The sequence below is a fragment of the Electrona antarctica genome (assembly GCF_951216825.1).
Source record: "Electrona antarctica genome assembly, chromosome: 11".
Lineage (NCBI taxonomy): Eukaryota > Metazoa > Chordata > Actinopteri > Myctophiformes > Myctophidae > Electrona > Electrona antarctica.
The window spans coordinates 15,610,073-15,631,855 of record NC_136792.1 but is presented as its reverse complement, the minus strand read 5'-3'; the positions used below and the strand labels follow the sequence as shown (position 1 = coordinate 15,631,855).

Sequence of the window (21,783 nt, the reverse complement as noted above, 5' to 3'; positions counted from 1 at the left end):
TAAAAAAACCCTCCACTGACAAACCTATACATCTCGTCCCAATATGAAGGACCGCCCCAAAAATATTTGCATTGGCTCCACATTGAATTTAGATGAAACCCCAGATGAATCGCTGTTGAGGCAGAGATCTCCAATCACCTGGGCTATACGCCAGACTAACAGATATATGAGGAACTGTGCTGGGTTGGTCCCTCACAGAGAACCCACTGAACCGGGCGGGAAGAAATGCACCAAAACGAAAAAAAGGACAAAGAACAGGTCATTCAGCTTATTTGTGTACCCTGTGCACAGTCTTTACTAGAGCCTGATGAATCACAATAATACTGAGGAGTCTGATAACAAGAACAAGAAAAACATTCAGGAATGTTGACAGGTCCATAGAGTATTAACTTAATACTCAGCAAGCGTCACCGTGGTACTACAGAAATATAAATTAAGCCTAATTTATATTTCCGTAGTAAGACGGTGACGCTTGCTGAAAAATAACTTGCATCGTCACGCAACTCATGCCATGAGCCTGAGTTATACCCAAGAATCAAAAAGAAAAGCATCGTCGGTTTACTTCCCGTATCTGCGTGAAGTAGGTGGCCGCCTGTTTAGGAGCAGACTGAGATTGGAGTCTGTTATCAATAATGAGAGAGTGAACGTGAACACTGCGAGCCTGGTGGAACCACTCCCCCTGCTGGACAACATTTGCATTCTGCCAGAAGGGAGAGTCTGGTCTCTCTCGGGCAGAGACGATGTACTCCGAACCAATTCTGGTCGGAGCGATATGCGGCTGTATGCGGCCGCTAGAGGCGGGATCAACGCAAGACTGGTGACATATTGAAGCTGTGCCACAGCTCAAATGTAAACACAACCTAACAAGACTACAACACAAAATGATTATGGAGATATCAAATGTTTGTCTCGGTTCATCATTTCTGCTTGAGAGAGCCCAGATGCAGGCAGGACGAGGGAACTTGTGAACTTGCAGTCAGGTTAGAACACTGCAGCGTCTGAACAATTCTTTAGCCCTATGCCCCACTGAAATCCAGCACAGCAATAGTTCATTACAGATACAGAAGGCAGGAGGCTACTTCTCATTCGCTGTAAGCTAACTCACTCATGCACAAAATACAATCAGGTGGTCCTTTTAAGCAGTCACTACTCTGTGTTCACTCTACATGCTAGCTGACACAGTGGTTGTTCAGATGTCAGCATTCAAATTCCCTCTACCTAATCTGTGATATCACATGAGCAGAGCCACACCGCCAAACTAAATGTAACAGCTTTGCAATAAAAGGTTATGGTCAATCCTAAACTGAAGAGTCTACCTGATCGTCATAAGCCAAAGCCACAAACAATCTTCCAAGGATTTTCATACTAAAATGTATGCTCAAAAACACATGGTGAATTAGCAGCACGCGACACCCACTGCATGAGGGAGTATGAATGACACACGCTGATCCTCAGCCCAGTGTGGAGGGCCGGCCCAGCGGGCTGAGGGGTCAGCTAGGCGTGTGTTTGTTTTGACAGCCGTCGGCCCGTGGGCTGTGTGGAAGCTAGGACAGCCTGCATGGTGTGGAGGACTCACTTTTGCTTTATTAGGTCAGAAACAGAGAGACAATACCGTTCATCTGTCTGTCTGTCTGTCTGTCTGTCTGTCCCGTAATTCTTTCATCTCTGTCCATGGTCTTTGTTGCTTACTTGCAACGCCGTTTCTTAATCTTTGGACCAATAACGTGAAGAACTACACTACCATGGTAGGAACAGTTTGAAAAATGCATGCACGCACACACACAATGTCAATGTGAGTTTGGGAAACATGGCCCAGCCTACTTCTCTCTCTCCCTCTCAATCTTTCTGCCCCCCCCCGCCCCCCATCTCTCTCTCTCTCTATGGATGATGTTATCTGGAAGTGTTTGGCTGACTGTTTCCACATGTGGCCCCGGTGAGGACTGACTGCCAACGGCAACAAAAACGACCCCCATAACATCCATCCATCCATCCATCGATCGTTGTGTTTTTCTTTCTGTGTGCATCTCTCTCTCTCTCCCTCTGTCTCTCTCCCTCTCTCTCTCTCTCTCTCCCCCTCCCCCCCTAGTTCTCGTCTCTCTCACGTTGCCTGTTCTGCATTTTTTTCTTCTCACAGAAACAGAGTAATGACTTCAAGTGAACCAAGACGCTGAATGTTGAAATGTTGAAAAAAAGAAAGAAAGAAAAAAAATCTTTCTGAGCAGAAAGTAAGAAGTTTGGAGGAAAAAACGGTACAAAAAGAAATACGCAAACGATGATCTATGAACTGCAGCAAAAGAGGAAAGTGTTCTGTGCCATTTTGTTCCTTTGTCTTTCACAGTGAAACAACTTCGTAGCTACAGCAGTTTCTGTTCCGTCCTCAACAGTACAAAGCAATAGTTCCCGTGTATGTCCGTGTTACGACCTTTATATTATAGTACACCTCATCTATGTTAGCCTATATTTACCTATTCCTTATTTACATAGGGAGCTGCCATATTAAAATAAGTTAAAATAAGCCAACATGTTTCGACTCAAACCGAGTCTTCATCAGCGCTAGTATCAGATGAGGTGATATGAGGTGAGGCATGATGTTAGGAGGTCAATAAAAAATGAGAGCGAGGCTCCGGTTAGCATATTAGCGTGTTTCATGTTAGTGAAGGGTCAAATCAAGCGTCGTCAGACAGACAGTCAGAACCATCATTGTGAACAGGCCAGCTCCATATATGGAGATATTGGGTTGATCAGGTCCAGAGCCCGGGCAGAGGCTTTTGTGCTGGTTCCGACGGACTCGACACCGGGCACTGCACTCCCTGTGGTGGTGTGGAACGCGTGTGTCAAATTTGAAGACGGTGGGGTGAACGGTTCTCGAGTTACGTGGATTACAGATTACAGACATACTGTACAGAGATGTGGCGCATTTATAGATTCATAGATGTTTCATATTCTTCATATTCCATCCTGATTGGTGCATTCCGAACATTGCTGGCCCACAATAACCTGACCTGGTGGAGACCTGTGCTCCGAGGAGTACTTTTTCATGGTCTCTATCGTTTACCACATCAGGATATGTTTCAATATGGTTAATATCAACAGGACACGATTCAGCATGATGAGACACTGTTGTTTAATGTTCACTTTTTCATTCTGTCCCCCACTGGTATTAAATGGATTAAATGTGACGCAAACGCGTCTGTGTGTCTCTCTCTCTCTCTGTGTGTGTGTGTGTGTGTGTGTGTGTGTGTGTGTGTGTGTGTGTGTGTGTGTGTGTGTGTGTGTGTGTGTGTGTGTGTGTGTGTGTGTATACAGTGTACACATGTGTTGCATTACATCATCATGGCCAAACATCCACCTCCTCCAAGCATCTGGGTTTTTCGACAATTTGTTCCCATGATGATGAAGGGAAAGCTCTGCAACTATTTTAGGAGTTCACATCCACGTTATACAAACTGCCAGAAACCTCTCATCTCTTTTAAACCTTTTAAAAATATTCATAAATTCTTAGCCGAGCAAGAGTGTCGCACAAAATGAGAAAAAACTAGCCAATCTACAAGCTTTTTTTATTTAATTTTTTTATAGCAGATCAACAAACTCAAAACACATCACTTTGTGCCGCGTTTCCAGCTTGCAGATCTGATATTTTGGATACTTTTGTGTGAAGCTGTATAGTATGATCAAATAGGACTTTACGAAAAGATAAAATATGCAGATAGGAGGTTTCTACCCGAAAGCAACGAAATATGGAAGCTATGAAAAGTAGTAACAAGAGCTTACAACTACAAGAACTACATTGGATCCACTTGAACACAGTGGACGGTGACGACATGTGTCAACGTCACACGTTAAGGAGTTGTCCTGTACATCAGTGGTTCCCAAAGTGAAGTCCGGGGACCCCCAGGGGTCCTTGAGGGAGTTCCAGGGGGTCCCCAGCTAAATGATAGTTTGGAACAAAATGGGCCCTTATGGATCTGTAACTCTGAGTCCATTTGGTTCCATTTGTACACTCTCAGAGTTAAATTGACATTGATTTTACAATATAAATTGGGGGTCCCAGACATAGGAATGTCATTAAATGGGGGTCCGTAGACTAATGTAGGCCTATGTCAAACTGGGGGTCCCTGAAATTAAACAGGTTAAGAATGACTGCTAGAGCCGTACAAATCTTCTCTTACGGGTCCCTGGCTTATCTCTTCAAATGGGGGTCCGCGGGCTAATTAGTGTCAATTTGGGCGCCCTTGACATAAAAAAGTTTGGGTCGAACAGATACACGACATCTCTGAAGCTACTTTAAGATGGGGCTCGGTTCCTTTGTCCTTTGTTTTGTTCAGACTGCACACGCACGCGCACGCGCACGCACACGCACACGCACACGCACACGCACACGCACACGCACACGCACACGCACACGCACACGCACACGCACACGCACACACACACACACACACACACACACACACACACACACACACACACAGATGTGTTTTGCGTTCCTCTTGTTTAGTTTCAGAGACGTGGAATTATGAGTCAGCTGTGTGGCTAAGTGATGATTAACCTTTTCCATTCTCCTACTGAACACTGTGGATGGATGGACGGACGGACGGTGCTCCTACCAGTGTTGCCAGATCTTGCGAGAGCAATAAGAAACCTGGTTTACTAAAACAAGCCCTATGTATTTGAAAATAGCCGCTCTACAAGCTCACAAGCCAAGAGAAAAAATTATGAATGTTTTTGAAATACCAACAACTTGGGCGTAAGTATTTTCCGATCCGTGTTAAATGTTTCAGAACCACTGGTTTAAACAACATTAGCAAACAAGGCAAAATAAGCAACTACTCACAAAAAACTGCAACCTGCAACTACCAATATTTACCAATATTTAAGCGACTTTACAGAAAAACAAGCCCAAACTCGCTTCTAATAAGCAGACATGGCAATGCTGGCTCCAACTGCAGAGTGCTGAGGAGCTCAATATGAACAGTATCAGATTCAGCACTGTGTGAGAGAGAGGATACCTTTTATTTCCTTCACGTGACAAGGTTTGAGAACAGGGGTCCTCGCCATGCTGGTTTGTGGTGGACATTTTTGTCAAAATTCCCTTTTTGCCACGGACATACAAAATGAGCTGACATTCTGTTCACCCGCCCGCCGCCCGCCCGCCGGCGGCGCGTGCTTTGTGCGAGCAGGTGGAGCCCCCTACTTCAACTTAGCTGGGAGCCCCCAGATTTTTAAATGTCAAGGTCAAGTCTCTGCCACGGACACATTTTGTACGGACATATTGATGACCCCTGATTGAGAACCACTGATCTACATTGGGAGCATGACAGGCTGTCTCCATCGCTGGCTCAACTTTGCTTGTTGTTTCAATCCCCCCCTCCTCCTCCTCCTCCTCCCCTCCCCCGCCCACTCTCTCTCTCTGTCAGTTTTTCCCACAGTGTCTCGCAGGGCTATATTCCCTTCCTCTTATTTTTGGCTCCTGGAAAGTGGAACCACGGGTCATCTGGTTGCGGACCATAAGAAGAGGAGGAAGAAGACAGAAAGAGGAGTGGATGAGAGAGAGCGATGTGAACATGCACGAGAGAGAGAGAGAGAGAGAGAGAGAGAGAGAGAGAGAGAGAACGGGTCCTCACAAAGCATGCAGGAAATACATTCCTCTGTAGAGTTTTAAGGATGTGAGAACGGCATGCAGTGGGGTGGTGGTGGGGGGGGTCTCTGAGATGATGTACAAAATATTGAGCAGTGACTGACTGACATGTTCTCCAAGCGTGAACGCACACGTGAGCATCACTGAGGACGCCTGGTAGTCCCTGACTCCCCACACACACGTGAGCATCACTGAGGACGCCTGGTAGTCCCTGACTCCCCACACACACGTGAGCATCACTGAGGACGCCTGGTAGTCCCTGACTCCCCGGAACCCACTTTGAGAACCGTTTAGGCAACATCCAAAACTTAAAATCAGGTTGCCCACCCTACAGTATAAATATTATGATATTCAATATATATCATCTACTACTGCATGGCGCATATTGCAGAAATATCCTGACAATCAATGTTGATGAATATATTGAAAGTCTTAACGTACGTGCCAATGGGACATGTTGGAGGAAACACGCACACACTCATGTACTCTTCAATATTGGCTTTGGCAACACCCAAAACATACATATTATGACATACTGTACAATAACATCATCCATTATCGTAATATCGCACAATACAGAATATGCTGATTATCAGTGTTGAATATATTGAAAATCTTAACAATAGAATTATGCAAAAAGCACAACAAAAAAAATCCAATTGCACTTGATGCTTTGACAGATGCTTTTAGACGAGTCATAGTCCAGCACTTCACCACATGGAAAGAAAGACAAAAAGATGGAAAACCCCTCTCTTACACTTACACTATCTGGAAACCATAAAATTGTGCATTTTCTGTCGGAAATAGTTATGGAAAGGTTAGCTTAGTATAAACTCTCTCTCTCTCTCTCTCTCTCTCTCTGACCCTCCTTATCTCTTATTCTTATCTCATATCCTCACCCCATTACCTCACATTAAGCTGAAAGGACACGCGCCAGGAGAGTTTGATGGGATAGGATGAAACAATATTGTTTTAAATGACACAATCAAAGACCAGATTAGAAATTTAGCCAAATCAAGAACAGAAACTTTTCTTCTTCTTCTTGGAACCCAGGGAGAAGTGGCTAATTCTTCACTGCTAAAACCACACCTTTCCTTCTCCATTTCAGCCATTTTGTTCCGATTTCCACTTCTCCCTATGCCTGCCTCTGTTTACAGCAGAAAAGCTTGTCCTGAAATATCTCTTGTTCATCATAGGCTACTGTATAATACGCAAACGTACGGAAAGTCCCGTCATCGCTCGCCAGGCAGCGGTTGAGGACTCTTTTCAGTGTATACCATAGAGGTCTAGCCCTTTTTTTTCCTGTTGCATTCATCCACGGATAGAGACAGCATGAGTTGGCATGGAAAAAACTCCCCTCAGGTTTTCAAAACCCAAACAGACTGCAGCCCTAGCATTACTGGCATTAGCCTGACAACGTTTTTTTTTCTCTTTTTTTTTTTTTACCGCCAGTCCCAAACTGAGGGCCTTTCAAGAAAGCTTACACCCGCTCCCTCTCCCACCCACCTCCCACCCACTCCCCACCCACTTTTCACTGGCCCTCTCCAGCTCCCACCCACCTTCCACACACTCTCCTAACTCGCAGCCAGTATGTTACTCTGACCTAACCACTTAAATCCCTACATACTGTACTTTGCGGCAAATAACTGAAGAAGCCCACCAAGTGTCGCACCAGCGACGCACTGTGGGCTTGTAGATCAGCTATCTTTCAGTTGCGCGACACCCACATGCAAGTAATTACAACTGGGGCTTTAGCCTGTCCAAGTCCAACCCCCACCCACCCAACCTTTCAAATTCTCCATCTAGGGTCAGTCCTTCCCTCCCTCCTCTGTACCAGCCTGGTCCTGGAGCACACGTACTCATCGACCGTTTACATTTAAAACCTGGCCTGGTATTTCTAAAAGCCACAGTCAGAGTTCAGGCGCTGTCATCCAGGCAAAAACGAAACACAGACAGGGCTAGGTTTTGTAACATTGAACCACATTAACCCTGGCTGGCAGTGTCCCTATTTTGGGCGAATCTTTAAAAAAAAAGAAAAAAAGAACACGATAGCAGAGCGGTTAGTACCACACAGGATCTAAAGCCTGACAGCAGCGACTCCAACGATTTGATTCCCGATTTGACCTGAGGACCCCCCCACCCTGATAAGCACTTGTATGAGTATGTTAATACAATATAACTTACAATACAATTAATATAACTTATACATGTTTTGTTGTCTCCCTGCTCCTCTGTTGAGTCTGACATTTAGATTGTGCCAAATGTCACGTCTGAATTGACCTCATGGTCAACATTCAATTTATCCCCTGAATAAGCAGGCAGGCTCAATTAGCACCATTTAAATAAATAAATAAATCTGTACTTTCGCAAGAAACCCGGTTCAAATCCGGGGTAGAAGAGTAAAGTTACATGCAGCCTTGAAGCTAAACAATAACCAAAATGACATATCTTCAAGCTCACAGCACGTTGCATATTGGCACATGATGACACACACACACACACACACACACACACACACACACACACACACACACACACACACACACACACACACACACACACACACACACACACAGTGTGGTCACTGCTCCTACCTCCTTCCTGCGTCTGCAGTTCCAGCCAGGGGGTCCACTCGGAGGGTCCTTGGCTGCTGTGACAGGCCACTCTGACGGCATAGAGGCTGTGGGGGGCCAGGTCGTCCACCAAGTGCCTGTCGGGGGGCACGTTGATGTTCTGGTTGTGAATCAGTTGGTCTCCAGAGTCCCCAGAGTGCTTGGCCTGAGAGCACAGAGATAATCACATTATACATAAAGAGAAAGCCTATGGTTGTGCCGTTTGTGAAACAAGCTTGTAAATATCTGAAAACCTTCACTTGTACTTTTGTGGTAAAAGTACTGAGTCAAAGTAACATACAAATAACATGAGACTGAATGACATGATCTTTTCTTATCTTAAAACTCCCAATCCAATCTGTATATGTTTTCATGCCCGGCGGGATTTGAACCTGCGGGTCTTCCTGCTTGGGATGCCCAAACTTCGCCTGCTCTTATACAAGACATAATCCCTGCATGAGGTTATGAACCTCAGGCAGGGCTACTTGTCTACGAGTAGTAGTTTCCTACATGTACCTACCTGTCACCAGACCTCCCCGAACCATTACTCAAACTGCCTACTCTCAGAGTCAGATACACACCGAAATGAGTTGCAGAATGCAGTTTTAAAACGTATTTCTCAGCTTGACACTCATTTTCCCATGTGGATGTGAGCCAGGCTCAGCGAGGTGCACACGCACACAGAAAGCGCGGCGTCATCAACAAATCATCACAGACAGAAACCTGCTGCATCTGCAGAACGCTCTCTCTCAGCGGTAAACAGGTTTAAAGAGGCACACAAGGGAGAAAATGAGCTCTGCGTCCGTCAGTAACGACGCCGAGAAACCACATGAAGGGACTCCAGTCTGCACTCATTGTTCTCAGCTGGTGGTGACTCATCACAACACAGCTACCGGCGGCCGCACGCAAACCGGACTTCTTTTTTTTTTAAAGATTGTTTTCAATGTACTTTTCTGTTCTTTAAAAACATCACAGGTGAAAGTCGTTTTCAAATTTTTTTTGCGGCTTTCGCCTTTATTTTATATTTTTTTATATAGGGACAGACAGTAGGCTGACAGGAAATGGGGGAGAGAGATGGGGGAGTGACATGCAGTAAAGTCCGTCGGGATCGGGAGTCGAACCCGCGGCACACTGCCAGGCTTGGGCTATACCGGCCAAGAAGCCTGGACCGCTGAGCCACGGCCCAGGCCATGAAAGTCGTTTTCAATGTTTTCTGCTTCATCTCATCATCAGAATGGGCCTGCTGGGTGGTGGTGGCTATAGGCACAGTAAACATGAATGGTCTGCGTTGCAACTATGCACAACAATAAAAGGCAATGAGTCTGTGTTTCCTTGTTTGGCATAAGGTATACATTTATGCATTTTCCTTTGATGTCCAACTATTTGATCAGCAAAAAACATCCATTATGCTTGTAATGAAGCTATTATTACTCGTTAAGCAAAGGGACAGTGGCCTCATAACCAAACACCCACAGCCACAAGACTAGAGGGAGCGACCATGATCTGGTACTATGCATTTAGAAAAGACATGGGAACATTTTCATTCTACTGCTGCTCTGCCACCAACATGAGGAATGCCCTGACACTATCTTAAAGCACTGGTTCCAAAACTGTGGGTCGAGACCCATGTGTGGGTCGTGGACACATTTTTATGGGTCCCTTTATTTTTGAGGGCCCCTCCTATACACAGTTTTAATGTTTGTCTTTAGTTCAAAGTTTGTTTTGTAAACGCATTGACAATGAAGGGAAAATGTGCTCATAATGTGTTGTTTACGTCATATTGTCTCTTTATTGTTAACGCCATTTAATGTTTGTGTTGGCACCGTTTGTTTTACATCACCATTACATCACCTAATCAACATGAGTTGCATCACGGGTGTGATTTTTGGTTTCCTACATCTTGTTTTTAATTATTATCGTTTCAAAACATTTTCATGAATAAAGAACTAAATTAATTCAAGAAAAACATGTTTAAGAAGTAACCAGTGGGCCTGGGCCATGGCTCAGTGGTCCAGGCACCTTGGCTGGCAATCCAGTCTGGCAGGGTTCGGTGGGGTTGATACGACACATCACACTGGTCAGTATTATATTATATTTGACTTGCCAATTGTCATATAATTGCATTTGGCTTTTAGGCTTCGTCAACAAAAGTTGCACAGGGCAGATACGAACTTGCATAGTTCAATTACTTTATACTTATACTCGGTTTACAGTAACACAACAATAACACACTCACTTGTGTTCAAACCGATGACAGATATGTGATCGAACCCAATGGTCTGCCGCAGGGAGAAAAATAAATGTCTTGAGGCCGGGAGTGGATACAATTAGCAACAGAGCTGGTCAGCTTTCTTTAGCGGAACCGAGGAATGTTTATGAATGAGGTGTGTGTGTGTGTGTGTGTGTGTGAGTGAGAGGAGTCATGGTTGACTCAGAGAATCAGCGTTCAGCCAGTAAACAGGCCCGGTTAATGTAATAAGCTCCCAGCAGTGAGTCACCCAGTCAGAGCATTCCCTCAGTCTGTGTCACTGTCGTCCGCTGTACAGTTTACCTGCTGTCACTGCCTGTTGTTCTGCTACGCTCGTGCTTTCTGCCTTCCTGTTCTTCTTTTCCTTTATCCATTCAACCATTTCTTTCTGTCTTTGTATTCATCAATTGTTTTCAGTTTTGTTAAACCAAATTACGGAGGTATGTTGATGTTCATTTGTTCCGTTTTGTGATGTTGTATTCAAATAGGGTAGGCGAAATAAGCTTTGGCTTCAGCCTACACCATTTTAAGAAGCTTTACTCGTACCGTATGTACTGTATTTATACATATTTGCTTAATGGACCGAAATGAACGTACTATCTTTCTTTCTTTCTTTCAACTTATAATGCCTAATTTATGCTCCATTATACAACACCGTCACAGGCCACAAATAACCGATCAGCAAGCTCACAATGTGTCGCATCCACATCGGGACATGAGCTTGTAGATCAGCTATTTCTGGAGCCCGACACAGTCTTACAACAAAGTGTAATGCTTTGTCTTCCTAGGATCTTTCTTTCCTTTCCTTCCTTCCATCCATGCATTTCCAGTCTTATTCATCAGTCTTTCTCTTGCCGTTTCTTCTAGTCGAACTCGTACAATAAACTCCTCTGAACGGCACAATGACGCATTAAAATTCAAACATTTCTCCACATTCTGCTGCAGAGCTGGCCTCTTGGCTTATTCCCCTGTGTGTGTGTGTGTGTGTGTGTGTGTGTGTGTGTGTGTGTGTGTGTGTGTGTGTGTGTGTGTGTGTGTGTGTGTGTGTGTGTGTGTGTGTGTGTGCGTGCGTGCGTTGGGGGGATGGGATGCAGCAGCAGCAGCATGGGGGTATACGGGCGGAGGGCTCCATCAGGGGCGGCTTTATTAGAACCAGACGTTTTGGGGTGGTGCTGCTGAATCGCGGTGCAGCGCTCCCCTTTCTCCTGGAGAAAATAATGTTCCCTCTCCTCTCGCACAACCCAGTGACACGGCTGAACAGCCACAGGACAGGACAGAAAGAGAGAGAGAGAGAGAGATAGAGACAGGCAGTGTGTGTGTGTGTGTGTGTGTGTGTTTTTGGATTACTATACTCGTTGAGGACAAAATGTCCCCAGTGGAATATAGTGGACAGATTCAGGTTGGGGTTAGGTTTAGGATTAGACATATAGGGCTCCATTTTCAGCAGCGCAAAACCCCTTATCCCTAAACTTCTTTGCCTTTTTTTTTTACTATTTTGCGAAACATTTTTCAATAGTTAAAATGGACAGTCTACAAGCTCACAGCGTGTCAATGTAGATTGGCTAGTTGAACTATTCAAAAATGTTTTTCAAAATAGTAAAAAAAGAATTAAAAGTTAAAAAGTTTAGGGATAAGTGGTTTAGCGGTGACGAAAATGGAGCCCTTAGTGTTTGGTTCAGGGATTACAGAGATATAGTTAATGCCTGAGTTACAAGTTTTTCCAGTTGCGCGCTAGTGTCGTGCACCGGAAAATAGCAGATCTACAAGCCCACAGAGTTCAACGGACGCGTTGCACGTCCCAACGTGATCTGCTATTTTTCGGCTTTAGGCTTATCTTTGTTCTTAAAATGGCATTCATGAAATCACTGTCTTAAAATGTTGACGTCTATACAATACAAACACACTGAACAGGACAGAGGGAGAGAGAGAGAGAGAGAGAGAGAGAGAGAGAGAGAGAGACATACACACAGACAGAGGGGGAGAGAGAGAGAGAGAGAGAGAGAGAGAGAGAGAGAGAGAGAGAGAGAGAGAGAGAGAGAGAGACATACACACAGACAGACAGAGGGGGAGAGAGAGAGAGAGAGAGAGAGAGAGAGAGAGAGAGAGAGAGAGAGAGAGAGACAGACAGAGAGAGAGAGAGACACAGACAGAGGGGGAGAGAGAGAGAGAGAGAGAGAGAGAGAGAGAGAGAGAGAGAGAGAGAGAGAGAGAGACATACACACAGACAGAGGGGGAGAGAGAGAGAGAGAGAGAGAGAGAGAGAGAGAGAGAGAGAGAGAGACATACACACAGACAGAGGGAGCTAGAGAGAGAGAGAGAGAGAGAGAGAGAGAGAGAGAGACATACACACAGACAGAGGGGGAGAGAGAGAGAGAGAGAGAGAGAGAGAGAGAGAGAGAGAGAGAGAGAGAGAGAGAGAGAGAGAGACACAGACAGAGAGAGACACAGACAGAGAGAGAGGGAGCTAGAGAGAGAGAGAGAGAGAGAGAGACATACACAGACAGAGGGAGCTAGAGAGAGAGAGAGAGAGAGAGAGAGAGAGACACACACAGACAGAGGGAGCTAGAGAGAGAGAGAGAGAGAGAGAGAGAGAGACACAGACAGAGAGAGACACAGACAGAGAGAGAGACACAGAGACAGAGAGAGAGAGGGAGGGAGTGGTCCAACATCAGATTAGCGCACAAGGCCGCTTTCCCAGAGTGAAACCCGAGCCCTCCGCTCCGTGAATAAAGCGAAGCGAGGGAGGGAGGGGTCAACAAAGAGTTAAAGGAAAGAAAGAAAGAAAGAAAGAGGCATAAAGAGAAGAAAAGCTCTCTTTTCTCTCCAAGAATCCTCCGTGGCAAAGCTCAGGTCATGCTCAGTGGAGAGTGGGGGGCCCCATTTATAGATCCATAGAGTGATGTGTTGTTTAAAGTGCTTGCCAAGAAGAGGTACCCGTACAAAAAAGAATTACAATAATAATAATCTCTCCCGTAAAAGTGGCCCCATCACACGGAATACTGTACATAACATTGTAATATAAGTGGAACTACCTGTTGGAATGCATTGTTGTTCCTCACCGTATAATGAAAATACTACGCTATAGGTTCTGGCTAGCTAGCATCGCAACTCATCACATTGCTGAGCTTGTGTAGATCGTCTATTCTGAGCGAAGATATTTGGGAGTAGAGCGAAAACAGCGAAAACAGGAAAGGGCCTAGTATAGAGCCTGGGAGGGGGGGGGGGGGATTCCGGTCAACTAAGTATATATGGTTTACGTGGTTATGGCACTGTGCTTTGAGTCATACCAACAGCATCCATAATCTGGATATACCACCGCCCCTTGTGTGTATTACAGTTTATCATTATAAAACACAAAAATAAGTGCTATGGGGTTTAGGCCATGGTCGAAGTCCTGGGGGAGGGAGACCTATTTTACCCGGGTAGGGAATGAAAGACCGTTACGTATAAACTCCATGGATACTCCTCTATCTGCCCACCTGCTCAACCAGCCACGTCACACACACAAACCCAACACAATAATACGATTTATCTCATATAAAGCACAGTAAACTAGCTCAGTGGCGTTGTGGTTAGAGTGTCCGCCCTGAGATTTGGAGGTCTAGGGGCAATCCCCAGCTGGGCTAGTCCCTGCGACATACTAGCGTCATGTCCAGGGGGTTTTCTTGTACATCATGGCTGGGGGATGTTGCTACAGTACATACAGAAACAGGTATTTTGGGAGTGTGGCCAAATCCGACATTGCTTGCTAAAACGTAATAAAAGTAATATGTAATGTAATATAATATATTACTCTTGATTCCAAGTAATAAGTAATATTACTTTTTTAAGGAGTAATATGTAATAAGTAACATACTATCCTGAGTAATATCGCCCAACACTGCTTACTTACAGATACCCATTATGGTTTTCAGACATGTTGTGTCCAAGGAGCACCAAAGGACCAAGTCAAAATCTCAAGGCACACATGTATTCATATCTGTGCAAAAATACAAATAGCCTCAACCTTTTATCAATAGGTATATGATAATGTGAGGTCATCAGAATAATCCCAAGGCACATCTAGACTTGTCTCACGGCAAGCACTCTACCTCTACACTGTACCTCTACCTCTACCTCTACACTCTACCTCTACACTGTACCTCTAACTCTACAGTCGACCTCACGCGTCTCACCTGAACAGAACAGCGGATGATGGGGTAGTCTCCTCCGAAGCCAGGGTGCCACGCTACCAGCAGACTGCTCTGTGTGATCTCCTCTGCCCTGAGATTCTGAGGCCCAGATGGGAGAACTGGAGGGGATTATAGAAACGTATAGGATTTATTATCAATCCTATAAATAAACTCTGCTCCTAGAGGAGCACAACACAAGAACCACCAATTATTATGAATTATTATGTGCCCGGAAACCCATTGACAAGCAGCGTGTTAGGACCCCTACCAGTGATTGTCCCGGAGGCGGAGGTGGCCACGCCTTTGTCGTTATGAGCCTCACAGGAGAAGGTGCTGGTCCGGTTCAAACCTGCATACACAATTGGAAGTGTTGAATTGAAAGTGTAAACACACACACATATAGTGCTGATGTTAATGATGGAGTGCCGTGATTCTTTTTTACTTTTTCCAGTTTTTCATGTGTTTATCAGATGACAGTACTTCATTAGATTAGTGTGGTTGTTATGTGCAATGATGTCTTTATATTATAATTATTGTATTATAATAATATTACCTGATGTTTTAGGGTGGAAAAAAAATCACGGCACTGACAGATTGCTTTATAATTCAGTAGGTTATTTGCCAGGCTAGAAGGCCTGGGTTCTTCTTGCTTCACAACCCAAGACATTTCTGTTGCTAAATCTTTTACCATGCTGTATTTGTCCCACTGCTGACAATGAAAATATAATTGACATAAAATCGTACAGTGCCATAAAACAGCCGATCTACAAGTGATGCAACGTGTTGTGTGTATATTATACAGTAGATCATCTTTTTGATATTTTCTGGTCCCGTTCAAACCTGGCCCCCCCAAAAAAAAGAAAAAGAAAAAAGAAAACGAGTCCCAACATAGAACAGGAAAGCCCTGAGCATCGTTGAAACTCTTAAATCCTCACACAGCAACTCCAGCTATAGGCACAGAGCCAGATTAATATGCCGCCGTATCATATGTGGCTGTCGACGTGCGCCGAAAATAGTCGATCTCTGAGCTCATCACGTCACAACCCGTTGCGAGCTTGAGGGTTGCCTTTTTGGGGGCATTTTTACCGCTCTTGTTCATACCTTCCCAGACAAACGGAACAGACACACAGGTGCGAAACCAAAGCCCCGAAGTGTCGTTTAAACTCCAAATCCCGACTCAGCAACTGGAGCCGGAGCGTATAGCGCTGACGTTAAGAGTTCACACACAGGTTACAGGATTCAGAGAGAGTTCAGTGTCCCGTAAGGGCGAGAGGGTTTTTATCTATGATCATTATGGTTAGCATTAGCGTTAATGCTTTTATGTTGATACAAGGGTGTTTGTGTGGGAGAATAATCCCTAGTTGGAAATGGAAGCCAGCTGTCACCTTGACATTTTTTGGTTCTTTTAACGTTTTGAAGGTGTGCTCTTTCATCTGTGAAGAGGCTGACTCCATGCTGTATATTTTGGATGGATCTTTGCGTGTATTTCCTCTGACGCACATGGAATCTCCTTCTGTATGAAATGTAAAATAATCTAAACAGAATGTTTGTTGACAGTGTCAACATATTGCTGCATATTAAAAAGGTACTGTAAGTCAGGGGTTCTCAACCTGGGGTCACGACCCCTCGGGGGTCGCCACATTATTTTGGGGGGTTCTTTTTTCCCCGCTCTATATTCCGATAGTAATCATTGCTATAATAGTGTTTGTTCAGTATTAGGGATCTTCCCATCTCTCCAACTAGATTTTAGTTGTTAAACAGAAAATAACTTTTCATATCATCCAATCAGTAGAGAGAACCCATTTATCAGCTTCAATTTGACAGTGTTCCGGTTCCAATTTTGTCTGTTCATTATATGTTTTCATCAAACACTTCCAATTTCACTTGTCTATCCTGTATCCTGTATGGATACAATTGGTATCCCGACCTGAAAACGTGGAGACGCGTAGACCCCCGTTACGAAAATATAACTTACACCAATTTAAAAGGCCCCAATCCAGGATTGGTTACTTTGAACACATACATTAGAGCTATATTATTCACATTCAATATAAAAAATGGTGGCTTTTATTTTCCTTTATTTGGAAACAGTAAGAGAGACGGGACAGTGAAACGCAACAAAGGTTGTCGGGCGCGGATATCAGACCCACAGCTCGCCGTCACTGTGCATTAGAGCCTAACAGTATATGTGGTTTGCGCCTCCAGGCCCCCAGCAATTAGAAACTTTCGTATCAGTTTCACACTACTATGTTTGCAAACATTACCAACGTAAACAAAACCTTTACAGCCTCAAAATGCAAAGTGTTTAGTGGTTGTGTAATGGTTTTAGTCATTCTATCAAGAGCTGAGTAGAACATCTAGAAAAGTAACACTTAATGCAAGGTAAACACAAACACAAACATCAAATGCAAATTAAGAGAGTGCAGTGCCTCAGTAAACTAGATCAGAGGTAAACCAAGAACCTAGCATCAGTCTAAAGTAAACAATATACTTTCACAATAATAATCCTTACAGAGACACTATAGGATACCAGGTAAACAATGAACCTATCTAAATAACATGCAATCTAAATTACATTTTAACCTCATGCTCATAAAGAAAGTAGCACAAACATGAGAACAAGGCCAAGGCACTGTATAAGGCTGCAATGGTCATCATATAGTAACTAGGTCAAGTGCTAGTGGAGTCTGAAGAGGTGAGTCTTCAAGTCTGTCTATAATGTGTGTATGTGTGGGTGCACCGAAATTATATCTCTGTCGGTCGGGTGGAAGCCGCTTATGTACAAATGTAAAAAAATAGCAAAAGTAGCAGATCTACAAGCTCAAAACACGTCGCTTTGCAACGTGTTTCGAGGTTATGGATCTGCGACTGTTGATGCTTCCGTGTGATGAAGTAGGTTTCTGCCCAACAGCGACATCTTACAATATACTGACTTGGCTACATACAGTAGTAAAGGTTAATTTATTCATTTGTAACCCTGAGAGTCTCTTTCAAAGTCGCATCAATGGACCCTTCACGGGTTCTAGTTGAACACTCTCCGAGTTGAACAGTTGTATTATTGGCTCGGGGTGAACAGGCCTGGGGCCTTTGACAGGGAGCAGAACCTTATGACACACTGACATTCACAAGTGAATGAGTCCTCTCTCAAGATATGGTGACTCACAGGGCCACTCACACTGTCACACACACACTGAAAACCACACACACACACACACACCATTCAAATCTATTATCTAACATCCTAACACTACCAGTCCTGCCACACACATACAGCCCCCCCCCCCCCCCCCCCCCCCCCCCTCACACACACACACACACACACACACACACACAGTGTGTTGTGCGGCACTGTGCCGTGCTGAGGAGAGCATGCCTCCATTGTGTGGAGGCCTGAAAAAGAACAGAGGGCACGAGCCCTGGACGAGCATGCCATCGCAAAAAGTACACACACACACACACACACACACACACACACACACACACACACACACACACACACACACACACACACACACACACACACACACACACACACACACACACACACACACACACACACACACACACACACACACACACACACACACACACACACACACACACACACACACGCCTTGAGTGTTCATTTAACAAACCGACTCTGACAGGGTGCTTTTCTCTCCAGGGAGTATGGAGGAGGCAGGGGTTGTCTGACCGGCGACGGCTGCATGCCGTGAATGAACCGGGGCTCATGGTGTCCACAGCACGCGATTTTGCCACTCTCTGTTGTGTCGGCTCTTCCTTCCTCTTTTTTTTCTTTCACTCCATCAGAGGAGCGAAAGGCCAACATCCGATGATGACCGAGTGTCATCACCGGTCACTATAGGAGACGTTAACCTGGTCGCACAACATTTTAATATTCAGTCTTAACTCATTCTATGCCTAGGGCGACATTGGACGACCTTTTATAAAAGTCCTAGATCGCCTAGGACTTGCTTCCGCGTTGGTGACGTTATTGATTATTTTCCTTCCGTCCACACTATCTTTAGCGATGATCTTTAGCGGCATTTATCTCGGAATTGAAGCTCAGATTGAGATGATCATACAAAACATCTATGTTTTAGGAGCTCAATAAAAAAAACCTGCGACCTCGCCGTACCGTATCAGTGCTTGTGATGAAAACGAAAGTATCTAGCGACTCAGCGAGTGCCACAAATTGACACTGGTGCAATTTTACTGAGGGTTAACTCCAGAGGTGGAAGCTAGTCATCTCTTACTTTTGTAAAAGTATCAATACCACAATGTAGAAATACTCTGTTATAAGTAAAAGTCCTTGCATTTAAAGTGAATTGCACACGCCGGCCCTTCACAATGTTGTGATCTAATGTGTGTGTGACAGCTGTAATTGTTGGAAGACAGCCAAGGATTCAGGTCAAAAGTAGTCATTGATGTCCAAGAAGCCACACAAAGTGCTTGCCGTGTCTTGCTGCATCATGTGGTAGAGACAGAGATCCACAAGGAGGAAATAAACAAGATGAAAGTCAGATGCCAGTACCTGTCATGAGTCATGACAGAGGCTGTCTGTCTTCTTGGATGTGCGTGTATAGAAGACTTTGTGTCGGACTGATTTATCGCGCGTGCATCGCTCCCCACTGGTGTCAAACTATCTGGGTTCAGACTCCTTTCAACAGCCATCTGAAAAATATTCCCTTTCAAATCAATACTTCTTTCGATATCTTCAGATTCACAGTTTTGTGCGCAGCCTTAACCCTGCATTTCCAAACCTTCCAGAGGCCACAGAGGTTGATTCCTTTGTAACTCCATTGTCGAGCACAAAGGGCCTAATATCTATTATGTACAATTGTATCTTCTCTTTGCAGTCTACTACTAAATATTTTTTTATATTTGGGAGAAGAGATCTCGGATGATGATTGGGAAGATATTTTACGTCTTGTCCATTCTTCTTCCATGTGTGCAAGGCATGGTCTAATCCAATGCAAAATTATCCATCGTGTACATTTCACTAAACTAAGGTTGTCCAAAATATATGGTGATATTGATCCCCTGTGTGATAAATGTCACTCGGCCCCTGCCACATATATACATATGTTTTGGTCATGCCCTTTTTTGCGTACAATATTGGACTGAGATCTTTGACACCATGTCGAGGAGTGTTGGCATACCATTTGAAACAAATGTAATGAAGGCTATTTGGGGAATTTCTCCCCCTACTCTATCACTGCCAAAATACAAAGCTCACTTGGTGGCCTTTACCACTCTCTTAGCTAGGCAATAATTTTGATGAAATGGAAGTCCTCTGCTCCCCCATCCCATCTTCACTTGATTAGAGATGTACTCCACTTTATTAAATTAGAAAAAAATTAGATGTACCTTGAGAGGCTCGGTATCCAAGTTTGAGGACACATGGGGCCCCTTCCTCGCACTGGTTACAGTTCCAAGCTATTCCAGATTGAATGAGTTTAAACCTGAATCTGAGCATGCTAGACGTGATCTCCGACGCAGCTGGGTTGTTCAGTATATTTATTATGAGGAACTATGTGTCACTGCCACGTCCATTATGATTTTGAGGGGTGACCACGCCATGTTGAGTGTTGTCTTGTCTTGTCGTACTGTATGTTTGTCTTGTTTGTTTTGTTTCAAAACTTGATTCAGGTTATGCGGTATAACTGTCAGTGTCACTTCCCTGTTAGTGTAGGACTATTTTATTTGTATGCTACCACACTATTTTTCATATGGTGGTTATATGACATAAGACAATAATATGTAAACATATGCTACTGTGCATAAGATCTGAACTGCTACAATTGTAAAATAAATTCTTTCCTTTTTGTAGCCGTGATAAATGACCCTGTCCCTGAGCCTTGGCCACAACTGACCCTAAAAAGTGTGTGGTTGTGTGTGCGTGTGTGCGGCGTGCATGTGTGCGTGTGTGTGTGTACGAGAGTGTGCTGGGCTGGTGTGCAGCTGTCCATTCCAGAGTAGTGAGTGTGTGTGTTGTTGAAGCAGAAGTAGACAACCTGTTGTAGTGAGTCAGACCCGGACCCTTGATCATTATTGTTATTACCCAACAACTCTATCTCTTCTTCCTTCCTTCCCTAATTCCATTCCTCTTTCTGACTCAGCCCACCGCTCCTCGAGGTAAAATAAGGGGGCTTGAGACAGCTAGCTACAGTATGTATCTCTAGAGAGCCTGCAGTCTGTGTGCATGCATGCGTGTATTTTGTCAGTCTGTGAAACAGTACACGTTGGTGACCAAGTGATGACACAAATAAACGAGCAGACAAAATTCTGGAATTAGAAAACAAGCAGTGAATATGCAACCATGCAAGGCACCAAACGGCACATCAGGAGCAATTAGGGGTTCAGTGTCTTGCTCAAGGACACTTCAACACTAACTCTGGGGAAGCCCGGGTTTGAACTGGAAACCTTACCATCCGGCCACTCTGCCACAGAGCCACTGCCGCCCCTCCCTGAGTAATGTGAAACAGTGTGTTATGTGACAGTGTGTGAACTTGAAGCCATTAGTTACTTACCGGTGATGTTGAGGGTGGAGGGTGACAGGGCCACTGGGTCCATGAGAATGTTAAGTGGGGCCCCGTCCTGGAGCCAGATGACCCGGACCGGATCGGGGGGCCCGTGGGCCACGCAGCGCAGGCCCAGGGACACGTTGGCCACCACGGACATGTGCTGGGGCTCCACCGAGAAGTGAGGCAGACCTGAGAGAACAGCACAGACAGGTTCAACACTACGTGGTTCTCAAAAATCGTTTCATGTCAAGGAAAGACCCCCAAATTGATACGTACTAGACCGGTGCCCGGCTGTAGAGCACTGAGTCGGAAACGATGGAAGTTGGAGATGCCCCACCCGGCTATGCATTACCCGTTGTACCCATGTCAGAGTACCCGTTCCACCCATCTGTCTGTGTCCCTTTTATGCCCAGCGCTTGAATAGTCATTGTTACACAGTCCATTCTCAGTGGATTACCTTCTAGCTGGCCACATTATAGTGACATTAACCTGTTTTGAGCCGATCTGAAAGCTCATAACATGTGAGCTCATACTGTAGATTGGCTATTTTAGCTATTTCTGAAATAGTGCCTACATGGTTAAACGG

General features: G+C 44.7%; 1 protein-coding gene across 1 annotated transcript in view; it reads right to left on the bottom strand.

The window, feature by feature from the left end:
* The window catches only part of axl (AXL receptor tyrosine kinase), a 50,924-nt gene that overhangs the window by 14,506 nt on the left and 14,635 nt on the right, over positions 1–21,783 (bottom strand). The window contains exons 4-7 of the mRNA XM_079513607.1: positions 21,204–21,386; positions 14,939–15,019; positions 14,674–14,789; positions 8,233–8,416 (exon numbers count right to left, since the gene is read on the bottom strand). Coding sequence (XP_079369733.1) covers positions 8,233–8,416; positions 14,674–14,789; positions 14,939–15,019; positions 21,204–21,386 — 564 coding nt within the window. The remainder of the gene's footprint in view (positions 1–8,232; positions 8,417–14,673; positions 14,790–14,938; positions 15,020–21,203; positions 21,387–21,783) is intronic.